Source organism: Aulostomus chinensis, chromosome 13, assembly GCF_037954235.1.
Source record: "Aulostomus chinensis isolate RoL2024-O1b breed Wild chromosome 13, RoL_Achi_v1.0, whole genome shotgun sequence".
Lineage (NCBI taxonomy): Eukaryota > Metazoa > Chordata > Actinopteri > Syngnathiformes > Aulostomidae > Aulostomus > Aulostomus chinensis.
Window position 1 is genome coordinate 14,203,543 of NC_141332.1, and position 20,120 is coordinate 14,223,662.

Genomic DNA, 20,120 nt, shown 5'->3' on the forward strand with positions numbered 1-20,120 from the left:
TGTGTGACATCGCTGGAGATCGAACAGAGAATAAAGACAGAACAAAGCCAGAAATCAAAGAGTGTCAGTGTCTGAAAAATGTCACTTGCGCAATGTTTTTGGCCTCACTGTTCATGGTAGCCTGTAGCTCCTGAGATAGGAGCCACGTGCACATGAAGGAAAAGTACTGCTAAAAAACAAAACAAAAACATGGCCCTGTGACTTTAATCAAAACTGTTTTGGATGTTGAGGCTTCAGGACACTTGGATTACTTTTTTAGTATGCAGTGACTTTTTTTTTTAATGTTTCAAATTTTGAAAATTGGCCACTATTCAGTTCAATTGCTCAGGAGATTACTTTAACACCTTTTCTGTGAAAATCCAACTGTGTTTATGTGGAATCAAAAACTTTCAATCAGCGTAAGTTCGTGTAGATAACTGAGTTTTCATTTTGGGGTGAACTATCCCTTTAACCTCAGGACTTTGATATCTCAGGGTGACACGCAATGAGCGCACTCGGATCAGACGAGTCATCCTCGAAGGTGCATCATCACGAAGACAACAGGGGCAGCCTGGAGCTGCTTGTTCCTGCCGCGGTATTAAACGAACTTCAACGTATGCGTACAAGTAAATGTAGAATACCATTATAGGAGCGTAGGGCCCTTTAAGAGTCGGTCTCTCCAGCAGCGGCAGCAGCAGCAGCGGAGGAGAGAAAACTGCAGCACATCCCCAACCGCCGCTACCCCACCTGACAGCGGAGCCTCCCGGTTCACTCCGCAGCACACCGCGACCTGGTGGGGAATGGGGGGCACCTAGCCCACTAGCTAACCAAAACCGACATCCTGGAAGCGGAGACGTCAGCAAGATGGTATCGTGGATTATTTCGAGGATAGTTGTGTGAGTAGGGTCATATGCTGTGGTGTGAAAACGTTAGCTAGACCTCCATTCATCAGATGTCTGATGCTGCTTTGTCATCCATTTTCCGCTCATTCATAAGCAGTCATTTAGACATTGGCTCGCCGGGCTGTTGTTGTTTGTCCTCGGCGTCTGTAATTAACGCGATGATCCGGTATACAATTTGCGTCCCGCGCTTGCTAGCCGCGGGGAGCTAACGTATGTTGGCTAGCTAGTTGACACCTGACAGAAAATAGTCCTGGCGCGTGCTGTTAGCTGCTCGCTTTAATTTGCTAATATGGCCGTTGACAAGCAATTTAGACAGACTTGTCACTCTCTGACATGTCATACCTCAATATTGCAGGTTTGGAACCCTACAGCACCGTTTGAGGACAGCTGTTGGTCCTGTGTGGGATGAGCTCGACTCATTTTTGGGGCAGATAAATGTGAATGACTCATGTGTTTTAGATGGTGGGCAGGCTAGGGAGACTTCAGATTGTTCTCCTTGGAGCACCAGTTGTTCAGGCCTCAACCTGTACAAACTACATCGCTGTACCTGTGAATGACTCAACTAAAGCCAGCAGCCTTCATCATCCTGATTCTAAATGCAGATACCTTTTTTTATTTTCATGGTATGTTACTGGTTCCCCATGTCCCAAGTGTGTGACTGTCATGATGCCTTTAAATGTCTCTCCCTATTTTAACATTAATTAGTAGCCTCCAGATCAGTGCACCTTGGGTAGTACTTGTGATACATCGTCATGGCTCCTGCACATCTATCTCAAGATCAGTCGGTGTCACATATTTACGAACGAATATCTTTTGTCCTTATTGGTCAAAAATAAGACCTAAAACCCATGTCCTCGTTACTGAGGAGACGGGATATTTTGAAACTCAGAGGTGAACCTGAGACGGGGACACAAAGAGGCACTGGGCGTCTGCTGAGGATGTCTACTGGCCCGGAGGCCTGCCACGAGTCACCTCCGTGTACTGTACGCAGCTGAGAGGCGCTGTGCACATGACTGAGCACTTAACCAGACCTACTTAAGAGCGAAAACGGTGGCGTGAGTGTGAGTGAAACACTGGTGACTTTTTGAACTGTATACTTCCTGCTGCCCCTCACTCAGCATTCAGATCCTGTCACATTAGCACAAATCACCCCAGCAGCACAGGATGCGACCAAAAGTGTACCGATCTGCACGTGGTCTAGCCCCTGGTGCCCAACCGCCGCCAAAAGCCAGTACAATTGAATATTTGAAGTGGACTTATTTGTTGTTGTTGGAATACTTAAAACGGACCCCTTGTGACCAGACTGGACAATCAGTGGCCCCCAGATATGTAGAGTTCCAGACCCCTGCCCTTCACACACAGGCAGAGCCTAGTGATTCAGACACCTAAGTGCGTTTGTGTGAGTGTAGCGAAAACATGTTTAACCAGCTTTTTAAGCAGGAACACATTTGTTAGCTGTCAAAGTAAACACCCAGTGGCCATATTGATCCCCCCCCCCCCCCTTTTCTTTTTTTGCAGCCTTGCATTTGGGACACTCTACCCAGCCTACTCATCATACAAGGCTGTCAAGACGAAGAATGTGAAGGAGTATGTGAGTATCACCTCTGGTTAATAAATCGCTGCACGGTTGTCCGGTTTGTTCTCACCTGGATGAAGGATTGTCTCTCAACAACATGATGCAGTAACTATCTGCAGTTTTAGGAGACATTCAAAAACTGTGGCCTTTAACATCAATGTCCTCCTACTTGTATTGTTAGTACGTTTATGTGAGGATCACACCAGCAAAGTCGGAATTGACAAAATTAAAATGAGGTTACAAATCTTGGTTTGAGTTTTCATCTCCCTGACTCCTTCACACACTCAGAACAGTCTCGTAAGATGAAGACGTAAACCTGTTTACCAAAATGTAGTTAATTTGTGGCTTAAAAATCGTCCTAATTTATTTCCTGAGGTATTGAATGATGAGGCATCTTTTGTTTCGTCATAGTAGTGAAACAGTTCGGTCAGTGCAATAAAAGTATCGTCCGTGGCATTTAATTAGATAATGAGGAATGAACAGAAGCGTTTGCTAATGAAAATGGGATGTCCCCGCTGCACTATGTGGAATTCTGTAAGTCACTGAATAAACTTGTTTCTAATTTTCGGAGGAAAATACAGGATAAATGGAACAGGGGTGTATTTGCATGACCGGAAATATTTGAGTGTGTGTTTGTGCGCCTCATTTATCTGTAATGTGTGTGTGTGTGTGTGTGGTCTGAGACAAACATCTTTCTCCATCCACTTCAGTTACTTTACATGCACATGCACCGAGTAATAGGCTGTATATTTTTATCAGTGCACTGAGAAATCGGTACGTCCTGAATATCCAGCATCAGGTCACCGTTCCGGTTCAATGCTGAGCTCGGAATAAAGTTTTCAGCATCGTAGTAACATGCAAGGTACCTTCTAAATAATGAGTTTAGTATGAGCTGACCAGCGCTGGCATTTCCCACCCGTTTCAAAGGCAGCAGCATTCTGTCATTGTCTGACTCGTTTTTAAATAAACGAGGTCCTCCCTCACTGCTTACCTCATCCCTGCAAGGAATGAGAACAAGGGGGTCCAGGAGGTGGAGGAATAGATGGCAGCACTCTGGCTTGCAGCCTAGATTCACACCAGAGAACCGTCTCCTTCTGGCAGGTTACCATAGCAACGGTCCCCTCTCAAGCAGACGGCAACAGTAGGAGGAGAGAGAGTTGGGGGACGCCATTTTTAGAACCGATGTTTTCATTCCCTTTTCCTCGTGTTTGGCTTGTTTCTGATGAGCCACTGGATTCAACATTGATAAGATTATTAAACTACCCGAAGCCTTTAATCAATAGATTACCGCCCTCTGCTTTTCTAATTTTGCATTATTGATTATATCAAGATGTTTGATTGCATAAAGTAATCAGTGACATTCGGAGTTGCTGCTTTACTATATGGAGATGATGCCCTACATTTCCTGTCTCATGTTGGTGAACCATGCAGGCACGCTGATGTGCTCTGACATCACTGAAACGTATGTTGCATTTATTCCTTCATTATTATGCACGTGTGTGTGTGTGTGTGTGTGTGGCTCCACGTGTCTCAGCACGTGCACTCTGGGCTGTCTGGGGGTTTCCATCATGGCTCAATTGATGTAAAATTTTGGGGCTGATTCTGATGTTTGGGAATAAGAACATTCTGACATGGAGATATCGGCTGAAGTGTAGTTGTTGTTTTGTAATGATCCTCCGTGTGTGGTAGTCGGACAGGATCATTTACAGATTTATAATTGAGGTTATCATAGAAAAATCACGAGACGTCACTTTGTATACTGTAATTACTGGAACTTGACGTGTGCTGGTTCTTTGGGGTAGAACTGGTGCCAGTTTTGCAGCGTAAACAAATTCAAACATTGATATGTTCTTTTTGTAATGATCCTTCAAATGTTGTTATCAAAAACTTAGGACAGAATATGTGGTAGTAGGATATTTTACAGTTTGGAGATCGCTTCTCCAAAATGGTGCATCTTTTTTTTTTTCCCCCTGAATTAACTTCTCTTGAAATAAAATAAATCAAAATATTGGACAACATATACGCTGATAACGATATATGGGTCGGCTTTTAGTATCCGCGTGCTATTTTTAGGACGTTCTCTCCCTCCTCACGTGTTGGTGTGTCTCTTTGTGCCTCCAGGTGAAGTGGATGATGTACTGGATAGTGTTTGCGTTGTTCTCCACAGCAGAGACGGCCACAGACTTGCTCCTATCATGGTGAGTCAGGAGCTGCTTACGCTCAACTAGCTTGAAATAAATAGCAGCTTATATAATAACAATAGAAGCATTCATGTGTTTCTAGTGCTCTTAATACTTTTAGTAAAGACATCTCCTGACTGTATTATCAAAATGGAACCATCGCAGTCACTTGACTTCCTCTGCTGCGCATTTCTCTGGTCTTTGGTATCTTTTTTTCTTCTTTTTATTTCTCTGCTGACAGTGCGATTCTCTGTTTCATTGTCAGGTTTCCTTTTTATTTTGAGCTAAAGATTGCGTTTGTGATCTGGCTCCTGTCTCCATACACCAAGGGCTCCAGCGTTCTCTACCGCAAGTTTGTCCATCCAACCCTTTCCAACAAAGAGAAGGTGGGATCATGGAATTGAATCAGTCTGACCCATACGGTTTATTAAGGGCCGATAATGCTAACCAGTCATCAAGGAGACTAATAAAGTAAAAATAAATCCAACACACTGTTAAAATACTTTTCAGCACAGTGACTTATAACTGCTTAAAAACAGCCATTGGCAGCACTTCCACCATGGAAATAATCCTGATTGCATGCATGTGATGACTTTTCAAATGACACAACATTGTTGATGTATTTTTTTAAATTATTGCTGCATAAAGGTTTTCTTATCACTCTGTAAAAGTCTATTGAAAATTGTGAGGGGGGAAAAAAAAAACAGAAGACTTGAATAAAACTAGTAAAACATTTGAATTCCAAATTGTTAATCGTAAAATAGATTAAAACTTTATCAGAATGATTCTGATACAAATCATTAGAAATAGAAAAAGCATAAATGCTATTGTAACCTCCATATTCCCTTCACTTTTTACAGCGATCTACTTGTTGGAGAGAAAAGAAAGAAGAATGCAAGCATTGTCAAAGAAGCATATTTCTAACCTGTTAATCGGCTGACCTACGTGTCAGCACTGAAACATTCTGATCTTTCTCTGTGGTCATTTTGCCATCCTTCCTCTCAGGAGATCGACGAGTACATCGCACAGGCCAAAGACAGAAGCTATGAGACCATGATGAGGTTCGGGAAGAGGGGTCTCAACTTGGCTGCTAATGCTGCCGTCACCGCAGCCACCAAGGTGAGCTCAGTTCTGCTGGCAGTGACGTTAGAAAACGTTTAACCACATCATTTTCACTCCATGTTTTGACCGCTGTGTCGCCACTGAAGGCAGATATCTGACAGTTTCTTGTTTTTGTTTTTTTCTCCAATGCTTCACACATGACCACAAGGTCACGTTTTCTCATCTTTTCTGATCAGAAGGGAAGTATTTACGTTGTCTTGAACGTTATTGCTAAAGAGGAGAGTTTGCAACTTGGTTTAGGGAGCAGGCCTGAAAACGCTGCGTGATGCAGTGACTGTGTTTACATGCACACCATATTCCTGTCTTAATCTGAATGTGACACAATATTCTCTGTTCTCATTGCGAGTCGTGTTAACAGCTGCCATAATCCCATGAAGCTTACATTCCAATTACTAAAATTCCAAACAAGGCACCTGGCATATGCCTGTGTTAACCCTCATACTGGCTCGTGGGATCATGTTCATTGGAAAATGCCCCCCAGCAGAATAGCACTTGATGTCTGCGCATGCTCAGTTTCTAAGCAAACGTTTTCAAGTCGTTGGCGGGGAACGTAATAGTGCCGCTTTCGCTGATGAGAGCAAAATGTTTACGTTGCCAAGACAATGGGTTGACATGAGCAATCCTAATACATCTGTGAAATAGTGTTTATGTAATCACATTACATTTGCTGACTGCATTTGAGTCATTTAGTGGTTATTTCTACTGTAATGCCTTCATATTGTTGTTTATGAATGAGACTAACACAACATACTCAAACTGGAAGTACAGCAAGTTTGCCACACAAACTGGAAGTGGAGTGTTTTCTTTAAATGTGCCATTTCCCTGGGACAATCCCCCCCCCCCCCCCCCCCCCCCCAAAATATGCCACCTAAAATGTAAACAGGAACAACCCAGGGGTGTGGGACAAATAAACACCTTATCTGGAATGTCACCTTAAGCAGAATATGGACCTCACCTCATGTTCATCTTCTGTGCAAAACAGATTCACAAAAACCCTCACAGGAACCCTTCATGTTCCAAAACATGCGTATTCATGAGCTGTAGCTCATAGCTGTAGCTGCTGCTACTTCTGGACCACCTCCCACCCAAAACCGCCACCAGAGGGCAGAACGCTTGCCTCGACAGACAAGCTCCTCCAGCCAATCAGCAGAACTAAACCTGACGCCATCACAAGAAGAACAGCGAACCCGTCGGGAGGAATTCCCCTAGTGCATCCTCCTGTTCTCGTTTACCTGCAGTAATCCTCGAGTGTTTTTTTTGTTGTTTTTTTCTTACAAGCAATAACTTCACACCCAGCTGTGTTTATTCTAGGAATGTTACTGCTTATTTTGCGAGACCACTGATGTGTTTTGCAGGGAGCGTCATCAACTACCAGAACCAATCAGAGCTACATTACTGTTGGTTGGCAGAAGAGCTGTTACAAACAGTGGTTCTAGATGGGGGGGGGGGGGGGTTTCCAGACACCATTTCTCTGGACCAACGTGAGAAGTAGATCGTGGATGTCAAAGGTCACGGTCACCAGAACAGACTAACATTAAGGAGGCTTAAAACCGTGATGTGGTGTTTCTAGATTTTGTTGAACTTTGCTCTCTCATGTGAGGTAAGAAGCATCAGTCTTGTGTGTTCTGTACTGAGTGAATGCATCAATACCCACATTTGAAACTAGTCAATGTCCCAAAAAGGTTCATGATCAGAATGTCTGTTAACTTATTTTGTAACCTCTTTCAATTCCAGTACCATTACGTAGTGATGTTGACGTCCACGTCCGTGGTCGATGAGCCGGCTGTAACCCTTGTCTCCTGTTTCGTTTTTGTTTTTTCTGGGATGCCCAGGGGCAGGGGGTGCTGTCAGACAAGCTACGCAGTTTCAGCATGCAGGACCTGACTCTCATCAACGCTGAAGACGAGCTGGCTCTGCACACCTCAGATGTGCGCATGAGAAGAGACCCCATGGATGACATGAGCTCTGGGGCCAGCACATTACCCCGAGCCAAGAGCGCTGCTGCACGACAGAGTAAGATCTCACAACACACACACACTGCTTCAGTGGCTGTAGCTTGGAACAACACAAATACATACAGGGTTTCGATCATGTAGCTGTTTAGGCAGAATGTCTGTATTTGATGTCAGTAATCTTCAGAGCAGGACACATGCTACCATGTGGGGTGATTTAAAGCACTGCAGAATAGCAATGAACGGGGGGGGGGCATGTGATGCCAGTGGGAGGGGAGGCTTGGAGAGGACTCTTTGTGTCTCATTGCACTGCTGGCCGGCTGGCTGTGTGGGCCTAACAGACTGTGAACTGAATACAGAGAAGCAACAATGAAGGGAAACGAGGCTCGAGTCCCCACAGCAGTATGAAATCCTCCTGGCGCAGGTTGACAAGTGTCACACTTGCAGAACATGACAACATGAACACACATTAGAAACACCACGCAGATGAAATGATCGTTCCCTTAACCTTTTTCTTCTCCCTTCATTAGAGTCCTGTCTGCTTATTAAGGATTGAGAGATTCAAAGCCAAACTTTAAGGAAAAAAAAAGTTTCAACCCAAGGTTCCGTCTGTACCTGTGAACCTAAAGTGTTGCTAGCTGGTGTGCAGCTTATCCCGATGGATGACTCATCAGCTCTGCCCTCGCTGAGAGAAAAGGCAGATGTGACCATAACTGTCAGTAAAACACAGTAGCAACTATCTTTACTCAACTTCTTTATGCTTCTCAATTTTCTGTGTTTAGTTATCATTTGCTCTGTGTGTGTGTGTGTGTGTGTGTGTGTGTGTGTGTATTAGTCTTTTTAATCTGCAAAGCAAAAAACCACAACCTCAGAGCTAACCCAACTGTACACTTGTTGAACTGATGGCTTTACCTAGATGTTGGACTTTATATAGAACCGAGAGCAATTCAGTGCAGTTTCAACTATACAACTAACGACCGGCTTTAAATCTGTAGTTTATCATCTTGTCATACAAAAGAATTCAAGCTATTTTCCAAACAACTCACCAAGCTCTTTTCAAGTCCGTTCGTATCATTAATATATGTCTACTTCATGTGTGCAACTGTGTGTCGGCCTGGGTCAGGCCCGTGTGTCGGCCTGGGTCAGGCCCGTGTGTCGGCCTGGGTCAGGCCCGTGTGTCGGCCTGGGTCAGGCCCGTGTGTCGGCCTGGGTCAGGCCCGTGTGTCGGCCTGGGTCAGGCCCGTGTGTCGGTGAATACTCAGGATTGCATACTTAATTTTTAACTGGTTTGAGAAGTTGAAGCTACTGGTGTGACAAGTATTTTTCAATCAGATTGTTGCTGAAAGTCATCCGAGGTTCAGAGGCAATTCCAGTCTTGACTCTCTCTCAGCCACTGACCGTTTTTGTCCAATCCCACAGCTCGCTCTTTAGCGGCCACATCTCTTTCTGATGAAACCTCATCACAGCACAGCTCAGACCTATCGGACACAAGAACTGAACACTCCGACGAAGATGTGGGAGAGAAAGCCCCCAAGCGGAGTGCCAGCGTCAAAGCAACCAAGAAACCTGCCGCTGCGAAGGTGGAGGTGGGACCGCGCGCGCGCTCACACACACACTCTCACACACACACACACACACACACACTGTAGATGTTGCTATCTTTGAAGGGACCAGTTGTCAACATCCATGCTCTCAGTTACATGCGTTCCACCAACCTGAACTATGACCAGTGAATGTCTGACCCACAAACATGAAAAACGCATACATGGGGAGAACGAATGCAGATTCATTTGATGGCATCAATGTTGCACTTTAGAGGTCGAACAAAGTGATGCTCTAAAATGTTTATATTCGAAACTGTGACCTCATAATTACAAAAACTGAGTTTATTTGTGACAGAAAGATTTGAGCCATCTTAGTTACCTCACTAATTGTTGTTTGTTTTTCGATGTACAAAATATTGCCAATAGCAACATTTTCATGTTATCCATAAATATATTTTGGATAATTTTCTCACAGTAGTCCCAGTTTTTTGTGCACATGAACAAAATCGCTGTTGGGTCATGTCTCCCTTTTACACTGAACGCTACCCTTTTTCATACTTGAAATTTCAATACATTCTATGGTGTGTGTGTGTGTGTGTGTGTGAGAGAGAGAGCATGTGATGACAAACACTGGAGGCCTGCACTCTTATTTAGTCACTCCAGTTAGTCAGAGTCAGAGATGTAGTCTCCTATCAGGCACGCCAGTGCTTTGTGCTAACAGTAGCATGCTATGTGGTCAGTGCTAATAATAACATGCTAATATGCTCAAAACAACTGCGCGTTTTCATACAGCATCATTCTAATTAGCACTAGGAGCATCAGAGTCTAAACCAATCGTGGTTATTAATGCAGGTATCTGGTCATCAGCAAAAGTACTGGCCGAACCAGAATTCTAACCTGATGATGGCGCTATAGGACAAGTTAGGAGCTTCTGCAGGTCCTACTGAGGTCAGAGAGATTGGGGGAGCTGCAACATAGATGTAGTTTCCACAAATGTAACAAACTGAGCGAATGTCATCATTGTAACAACCGTCTCCTGCTTTTCCCTCTGACTGCCCGACCCAACAGACGAAAGCGGTGAAGAAGCCACCAAAGAAAAAGACCACGACTAATAATGCTGAGACACCACCATGAGGATTACTGTCCACATCCATCAGTCTACACTCTCCATCCACAGCCTGTTTGAACCCCCCACTACACCCCCACTTTCACTCAACCGTATCAACGCCTGACGTTGTGTCACTCTGGCTTCTTTCTAGAGCAAAGAGATTTCGTTTTTAGCCATCTGTTATTCTCCTTTACTGTTTTACAGTCAGCTTATCTCAAATGTGACATTTAAGGATGTGTCTTTGACCCCTTAAGTCCCATGAATGTTCTTATTTGTTTTCTTAAATCTCTGGATATGTATATTTAAGAGTCTACAGTAGAGGGCCAAGTACACAGGCAGTTTTGTGTTGCTCTTCACTAAAGTATTAGATTCTTTGCTCCTAGTTGCCTGGATTTAGTTGCTCCTTTCTTCTACATCACAGGATTCCCACTGAACAATAAGTGGACGAGTCCACGTGTGTTTTAGTCATTGATCCTATTTTAGCGCTTCATTAACCTTTTATTTAGACCACTGGCACTGGGAGAGTGTATCCTCTGTCAATGCCGTCTGTATACCTCCGGAGTGGGTCTGGCTCTGCAAAGTTAAGGTCCCACTTCCTGCAGCCTCCTTCCTGCTGTTGAAGTTTTGTTAAATGTCTACTTTTGTAACCAGGCTTTTAATTTTATTCAACCGTAATTCATTGTTATGTCTGTGTCCCAATGCTGAAGTTGACTGCTGATGATTGCGCTCTGTCCCAGTAGATCCAGCTGCCAGGTTTTGTGAGGGAAACATATCTGCTCTTTGTGTTCAGCGTTAGAAAGAGGTGAAGTAGCTCCTCCGCTCTCCGCTGCTCCTTCCGCCCAGCTGTGTGTGGAGATGATGCTTTTACAATATTTACAAAATGACAGGAAAAGGTAAAGCATTATGGACAAATTTCAACCGAAGCACCAGGAGAGAGTGCTATTGTTTCAGCTCTGAGTTGTGGACTGTCAGAGGAGGTTGTGGGGCTTTGTCAACACAGACACACACACACACACACACACACATACACTGGACTTTTGCTCTGGGATGAACACAACTGATTGCCAACCCCTATAATGGGCTTGTTTTTCTTTAAGTGTTGTGTAAAAGAAGTTTAAGCATGAGACACTGCTGCAGTCTGCAGTGTGACACTAGTTTGACCCAGTAGGGGGAGACAAAGTCCACCTCAACTGTTGGCAACATGTAAACATGATGTAAATAGTAACCTAACTGTATATACAGTATGCGCTTGCTTGCCTTATTCATTCTCTTGGGCTTTCATCCCTTTACTTTTTATTCATTTGTGAGGATGGTTTCTTTTTTTCTTTTTTCTTTTTTAATTCTTTGTCTTGACAAATCATACGGTCTGAAACCAGAGGAAGATCAAACCGGTCCTAATTACTTTCGCTGTCTTTTCTCACAAAGACATTTTAAAGCTTCTCTGTCATAAACTTGAGGATCTCCAGGCTTCATGACCTCTCCCCCCAGACTGGCTGGACGGACTATCAGGGCCTTACGAAGATGGCACGTATTTACAATTTTGTCCCGTTGAGATCGTCAGTTTTAACTTGTGTTCGTGTCACTTTTGGATATTTATTGATTGCTTTCTGTTTGAAGTCAGTATTGTACACAGATGTTGATTTGTATATGTGTGCCAATTCTCAAAGCTCCATGTTAAAATGCACAACAGTATGTGTGCTGGGGACAGTGGTATCTGACATGGTCATGTAACAGTAATAAAACTACTAATAAAGGAAATTAAGTGAGCGGTTCTTTTGTTACACCAGAAGAAGACTTTTGGAGAGTTGATTGCTAAATATCTTACCAAAGCATCACACACAACAGATCACACACTGAAGTGAATTCAGTTCAAGTCAATTTTATTTGTATAGCGCCAAATCACAACAAAAGTTATCTCATGACACTTTACAGGCAGAGCAGGTCTAGTACCACACTCCTTCAATGAATTTACACCCAACAATTCTCCATGAGCAGCACATCCTGCAGCAGTGGCGACGAAAACCTTCCCTTTAACAGGCAGGAACGTCGAGCAGACCCAGGCTCAATGGGGACGGCCTTCTGCTTTGACCAGTTGGGGGGAAAGAGAGCAGGAGAGCGGGGCAGAAACGAAGACAGATAAAGAGAGAAAGCAGGTCTCGTCTTGTTGTATTTCAGACGTGAATAAACATTGATGTGCTGATGGATTTAGCATGACGTAAACGCTTGTGTGTCAAACCACATCAGTTGTAAAGGTGGTTCTACACCAAAACGATCTTGGTATCGCCCGAGAAAATCTTGAAGTACATCCTTGTTAAAATCCTCTGTCATCAAATCACGGCATTTTTCAGGTATTTCAGGACTGCCTAACGGGATCCGTACATTTTCTTTTTCTGAATGAGAGTTGATGTCCCTGTTGTATAATAGCATCGCTTTTTTGACATCTGATTGTGATAGATTTTTAAAGATATGCGGCCCCTTAGGTCCATAAAACTTTTTGAACAGCACAGTGGTGCGTATTCCATAACCATACAACCAATCATGAGCTCTCTTTATAAGCAGAAAAATACAAGAATCGTAATTCTTCTCATATTTTAAACACGGGCTGTTTGTTGTGTAAATAATCATCCTTTCGGCTTTTGTTTCTTTGTCCTTCAGAAAAACATCAATCTTTTTTATCAAAAGTTCCTCAGAATGAACTTTACGAACTGCAGAACGATTGTTTTGCCGATATTCAGGAAAGATAAAGGCAGAGAAGAATTTTTTCCCATTTTTCATCACAGCAACAGCAAACGCAAATTGAGAATCCTTTTTCTCCATGTTCAAGCTCTTCAGGTGTCTTCCAATTAAATTCCCAATTTGTGGCTCAGCCTTTTTTATTTTGACTGACTTACTGAATGGTGAATTCATAATGTTTTTAAAAAATTGTAACGGATCTTTTGACTGTAAAAATCTATAACAGTGGTCCTTGAAGGCCTCCAGATTTAATACAAAATCCATTTCTGAGCAAATCCAACTTGGGTGCAGGCTGGAGCGATTAAGCTGAGAGGCTGAATAGTAGGATTATTGGTCGATTGTACTGACAGTCAAAATGGTCCTCCGGCTGTTGGCCTAAGAAAGACAAAGGGAAAAGAATGACGGTGGATGTAAAATGGATGTACTTTCTTTTCCCTGGTGATGAGTGATATAAAAGCAGCAAACTAGTAGACGATTTTGTTGCACTAGTAGTACTAGTAAATGTTTCTAGTAAAAACTCAAAGCTGTTACTGCGTGATGACATGCTGAAATAGGCAGAAGGTGGATATGTGGAGAATCAAAAGGTGGCTCTGACTGAGCAGATCTTCAGTGTCTTTGTTTTTGCCGCTCAGCGTACGGGTTGTTGCACGAATATTGGGAGTTGCCACAGCAGCGCACAGTCCTGGGACCTAACCCTAACGTCACAGGTTGATTTGTTTTCCTTGATACGTGTTAAAGAGCCTCACACGATGCTCCTTCTTTCTCTCTCTTCGGCGTCGCGCTCTCAGAGCACCACAGCTGCTGCCAGCTGGTTTGCGTCTTCTTGGCGTAGCCGAGTCACATGACAGGCAGGTAGCGACGTGCTGAATGTTTAGGAGAGGAACTGAAGCGAAAGTATCAACCTGAATGAAGTACTGATGGAACATGCGAGTAACAGAGTTGAAAACATCTCAAGAGCAACCTAGTGACGTAAATGTGTTCTTCACTGTGGGGACATTTTGTCAATCCGACATGAAGACAAGATGATGACGCATCTAAAACAAATATCGACTGAAGTACGACGTACTTAAACAGTAGAAAAGTTTAGTTTGAAATGGTTGCTACTTACATCAACTTAGTTCCTTGTCTGTTTGGTGAAATGAAGGACGTGGAATCGTGGTTGGTTGAATTTATACTACACGGTAGTCCTGGGTTTGGCCAGTCATTGTAGACCACGTTTGATAGTGTCTTACGTCAGAACAGGTCTATCGGGTCAGGTGGACTTGCTTGTTTTTGTTAAATGTCTGATATCAAGTGGTGAACTAAGTTTCTCTGAGGAAAATTTTAAAAAAAGAACAACATTTGTAATGTCCAAAAAAGACAAAGAAACAAAAAGAAGACATAATATGTAAATATAATTTAGTAATTTCAGAGGCAAGTGGCATTACGGCACCAACCACTCCGCATTCCTTTCCCTTGAATGAATCTGCTTGTTGCTCCTTTGGTGTGCTTGAGCCCAGTTACATTGACACGTATTTCCCTCAATGTGTCTTTGTGTCCCTCATGTGTCTTCTTGTCCCTCATGGGTCCCTAATGGGTCTTCTTGTCCCTCATGGATCCCCCATGGGTTTTCTTGTCCCTCATGTGTCTTCTTGTCCCTCATGGGTCCCTCATGTGTCTTCTTGTCCCTCATGTGTCCCTAATGTGTCTTCTTGTCCCTCATGGGTCCCTCATGGGTCTTCTTGTCCCTCATAGGCCCCTCATGTGTCTTCTTGTCTTCTTTCCACTGGTACTTTGTCATGATAAATCTTCATTTTGTTCAGGTCCACCTCCACGTCACACAACACACACACTGACAGTGTTGATTCGGCTCCAGCACTGATCCGTATGTAGTCCAACAAACATCTGAATTCATGTCTTTGTGAAAAGCATAAACAAAAAACTCAAACATGGCTGCTGTTATTTGCCATGAACTGTTTCGACTCAATCCTTTGGAATGCCAGCAACGTGTGACTGAGTGACTGTAAGAGTCATTTCTTGTCAACCGAATGTTTTTTTTTTTATTCGACTTTGTTTTTCTTTCTCTCAGCAGAGAAGCAACTGCAACCTGCTTGTTCCGTTCTTGAATGTGTAAAAGGAAAATAGGGGGAAAAAAGCCCAACACAGAATATAGAGGCAGCTGGCCTTCAAAGTGAAAGTTGAGTGGTTTCATAATTTCAAATCCAAGGAGACGGCTCAACTAAAGCTCATCTAAATTAATAAACATCGCCCAAATAATGAACATGATTTCTAAGATCCAGTCATTTTCCTGCCACTGTCCCACAGCCGATAGTGAATTAAATGCTGCCACGGAAGTGAGCTGCATTTTCTGTGGTGATGTTGTACTGGCGTAAAAAACAAAATGCTAATCTTTGAAGGACCATTGCTCAACACGGAATTGAAGATTTAATCTGGAAGACATACGAACTTTTTCAAACATAAAATGTGCAGTGTGCCAGCCCAGGTCCAAGTGTCTCTAGTTGCCTGGTTCTGATGGTCTGTGGCCTTCGTGGGAGGAACAAAAAAAAGAAAGAAAAAAAAAGAGACGCAAAAAATAAAAAAGACTCCAAGAAGAAACTGGCATTGCTTCATCACGGGGACTCAGGTTTCAGTTTCTAGAAACGAAAAATGAAAGCGCAGGCACCGCCGGTTCATTCCAGGTACTTCTTGCTGATAGGCAGGGTTTGTTACTCAGCTCTTCCCCTCAGGCTCAGAGTGATGGCTGCGGACCTGCGACTTCGGTTGACTTTCAAAACCCCCTTTTTGCAGAAAGCTTGAAAATTGTTTTCTGCTGTGATCGTCATCTGGTTGAAAGAAACTTTCCAGGTGTGTCCACGCAGTGCTAAAGACAGATGGTGGATCCTTTCGTATTGTTGAGAGGGAGCCCCGTCTGGACCTAAATCTCTTCTCACTATGAATTCAGGATATTTGAGCCCAGGCAAGACCGAGGGAGGAAAAAAAAAAAACATTCTTCGTATTAAACTGATGATTTTGTGATGATAGAATATCAGCAAAGTGGTCCTTTAAATTGCCCCTCACCACATGTAAGAAAATGATCTCTCCGGTCTGGACCGTCACCTTGTGGCAAACCAATGATAAGAAGTCAGATGTGTTTTTAAATCAACGATAACTGAACTGATCCCAGGTGCACGTTCCGTACAGAGCAGGTGCAGATGGAACACAGATCATATACAAAAGAACATGCATTCAAGAAAAGGGTTTTACACTGGGAAAAAAAAGGGTGACGACAAATTGTTGAAATACTCGACGTATTTAATATTTAATTTGGTCAGAGTTTGGGGACTGCTGGAGCCTACTGGGGTACATTTCTGGAGAAAAACACATTTGACGAGAATCAAGTTTGTTTAAGTCAACTGTCAGACAAGAATGAGGCAAACAGGACATTCCAATGTATATTTAAATGCTTTTAGGCCTGACTTTGATAATAATATAAGTGTATTTCTTCATACAAACAGCCAAACATGATTTAAACAAAAACAAAACCACAGGTCAGTTTATTCATGTCAAATCCAAGAACGTGTCAGCGCCATCGGAACAGCAACTTCCCAGGTCACTGTTTGTAAATAGAAAATCAAAATGCTTCACTTTGTTGTCAATAAAACAGTGTATACCCTGATAAAGGCATTGATTGAACATTTTGATTGTAATACTATGATAAACATCAGGTGTATTTATGTTACTTTTCATAGGAATAAGACAAAATGCCAGTTCATGGTGAAGTTAAAATTTACATAAATTATTGTTTGACATAAATAAGATGTTAAAAAGTAGAAATAATTTATGGGTTCAATTTAAAACATAATTTCACAGGGTGTGAATGCCTTTAAAAAAGAAAGTTAAAAAGTAATTCTCATTGTTATGTTGTGAGTGAGTTCATGACCTTGGACTGTTTACATTTCCGGGCCGAAGAAGAAGAAGGAGCTACAATGGGGAGCGCAGAGACTCTGGGACTGTGTGTGTTGTCTCTGTGCCGCCTTTTATTCAGAACGGATTTAACTGTTGTCGGAGTACCATGCCGTGAGTGTGTGAGCCGAACTTTGCAGCACCGCTGGGTTTTTCTGTGTGTGTGTGTGTGTGTGTGTTTTATTGGAGCTGAAAAAACTTCAGCTGAGTTAGCCAGCGGGAGCTAGCGAGAAGCTGCTAACTGCTCAGTCATCGCTGTCGTCGGGAGGAGACGGTGGAGGAAAAGGATTTGCACAGCCGTCGCGAAGTAGTGTCGCTGGGTCATCGCAGAGGAGGATCGCCATGTCTCCGTCGAGGGAACTGTTGCAAAGGGATTAATTCGGCATCTGCAGCCTGGTCCTGTAAATTCCACCAACACACCGTGTTGCCCACGGTCACTATAGCAACCATTACGAGCTCCAACTGAAGCGCGCCAACGAAACAAAGTAAGAGTACATTCAGGTTGAACAATTAATTCCGCATAAAACACATTTACCCGGGTGTTTTATTTTTTTATTTTTATTTTTTCTCAAAAAAAAGGTTTGAATGTTTTTCATGTGCCACACATTTTTAAAACCTGATATCTGGTGTTATGTCATTGAATGGTGTCTCTTATTTCAACTGCTGAGTAAATATAACTTACAGGTCAGAGGTATTCCCAGCAGTCTCTAACTAATTGCTGAACAGTGAGTGAGAATCATACATTACCTTAGACAGATGTTTGGTATTGGAGATGTCTTTTTTAGCATAAGATACTGCATAAGGGTTAGGATTTCATCTTAAAGTAGAAGGTGGGCTTCTTAATCCACAAGCCGGTGGTAAAAGGGTTACATGATCAACACGATAAAAGCAACTGATAAATTAGGGAGGAGCAGACAAGTTGTGTAGACTCATTTGCATGAACATGTCAAAGCATTTGAGGGTTGTCAACCCTTCTGTGTTTTCTGTCCTGGCTCCATCACAGGATCTTTCTGTGTGAGTCTGCATGTTCTCCCTGTTCCTGCGTGGGTTCTCTCTGGTACTCCAGCTTCCTCCCACAGTCCAAAGACATCAAGAGGGGACGAGGCTGATTGATACTCTAAATTGACCGTAGGTGTGACTGTGAGTGTGAATGGTTGTCTGTCTCTATGTGTTGGTCCTGTGATGGACTGGTGACCTGTCCAGGGTGAACCCTGCCTCTCGTTTTCTCTCTGCATGAGTTTGATGTAGGAAGCAGTAAAAGCACCCAGCACCCTATCAAAACCACAGACAACAAACCATTTCATGAGAGGTCTCATCGGCTGCTGCCCGCAGATGTGGAGGCATTGAGACAGCATCTGCTGCAGCTGAAAAATGCTGGTGTTATTCCAGAGTTCAGCAGTCCTCATGCCTCACCCATTGTGTTCGTGAGAAGGTAAAACACGAATGTGTGTGGACTTTGGACTCTAAACCTTCGCACTGTCCCTGAGCAATACACAGTGCCATGAATTGAAGATGCTTTGTCCTGTCTCAGTGGAACTAAGTGGTTTAGTGTTCTTGACCTTCGTACCACATATTATTGGCCTATGAATGACTCTGACAAAGACAAGACAACTTTCATATCCCCTGCTGGATTCTTCCAATTTGAAAGAAGGTTCTTGCTACATTTCAGCGGATAATGGAACAGACTGTCCAGGGTTTTAAAGGTGCTTGATTGCTTGAGAGAGGAAGGACTGAAGTTATCACTGAATAAATGCCAGTTTTGTCAGCTATCAGTAACCTATGTTGGACACATTATACCTCAAGATGGGGTTTGTACTGATCCAAAGAAGACCAAAGCTGTAACCACAGTGCCCGGACCAAACACTGTGACTGCTTTGCCGTTATTTCTTGGATTCTGCGCCTACTATAGGCGCTTTGTAAAGGATTATTCCAAGGTAGCTCACACATTGAACCAACTGTTGTCCGGTTACCCACCAGCTGCAAAGCAATCAAAAGGTAAGCAGGAGAACACTTACATTAACCCTGCAGAGCCTTTTGGTAGTTGGTGGGATGAAAAATGTGAAGCAGCCTTCAAGGAACTGAAGTGTCAACTTACTCAAGCTCCAGTGTTAGCTTTTGCAAACCCTCTACTCCATTATATGCTGCATGTGGATGCTAGCCAAGAGGGGCAAGTTTTGTATCAGGATCGGGGTGAAGGACTGAGACCTGTGGCTTTCATCAAAGCTTGACTTCTTCAGAGAAAAATGATCCTGCCCGTAAATTAGAATTTTTGGTGCTGAAATGGGCGGTGGTGGATAAGCTGCATGACTATCTGTACTGGACCAAGTTTGAGGTTGACCTACGTATTGACATCAGCTAAGCTGGATGCCAAAGGTCATAGTTGGCTTGCTGAGCTGTCTGTCTATAACTTCAGTCTCAAATACAGCTTCAGAGTCCAAAACGTTGGCGTTGTTGCACTCTCTTGTTGCCCACATCCTAGTTCAGTACAAAAGTCAGAGTGGAAAGACATCCCTGCAGCAGGTGTGAGAGCCATGTGCTGGACGTCTTGGATGGCATAACAGAGAAACCCTTTGGGAAGATCCATTGACCTCTTGGGGGTTTCTCTGCATGCTATCCCACAAGCATGTTGCAATTTAGCTTCTTTGAGTATCAAAAATGCGCCCTGAGTGAGTTTCATCACGTTGCCAGCCGCTCAGCTTGAATATTCTTGCATAGGACAAGTGTGGTCAGCTCTAACCAATATTACCCAAGTTGACAAGACAAAACATCAAGCTTGCCCTTTGCTGTTTCGAGAGTAGGACAGGTTAAAGATACAGAAAGGAGTGAAGTATCGCATTAAAAGTCCACCAGGAAAATCACACATTTCTCAGCTGGTAGTGCCAGCAAAGTACAGAAGCAGTAATGAGATCACTACACGATGACTCGAGTCATCTGGGCCACAAAAAAAGACATATAGCCTGAACAAAGATCAGTTCTACTACCTCGAATGAAGTCAGAGATTGAAGAGTATTTCAAGTCTTGTGTGAGGTGCATAAAAAATAAGACTTTACCCAAGAGAGTTGCACCCATGTCTCATTTGCAA

At 43.2% G+C, this 20,120-nt stretch overlaps 1 protein-coding gene across 1 annotated transcript; it reads left to right on the plus strand.

Annotated features, from left to right (window-relative positions):
- The first annotated feature begins 496 nt into the window (after nucleotides 1-496).
- reep2 (receptor accessory protein 2) lies at nucleotides 497-12,114 on the plus strand. The gene is made up of 8 exons (XM_086221490.1): nucleotides 497-875; nucleotides 2,400-2,472; nucleotides 4,579-4,655; nucleotides 4,903-5,023; nucleotides 5,643-5,756; nucleotides 7,592-7,772; nucleotides 9,131-9,297; nucleotides 10,324-12,114. Exons 1-8 carry the CDS (start codon nucleotides 844-846, stop codon nucleotides 10,387-10,389), a joined length of 831 nt encoding a protein of 276 aa, XP_086077616.1. The 5' UTR covers nucleotides 497-843; the 3' UTR covers nucleotides 10,390-12,114.
- Nucleotides 12,115-20,120: the final 8,006 nt, after the last annotated feature.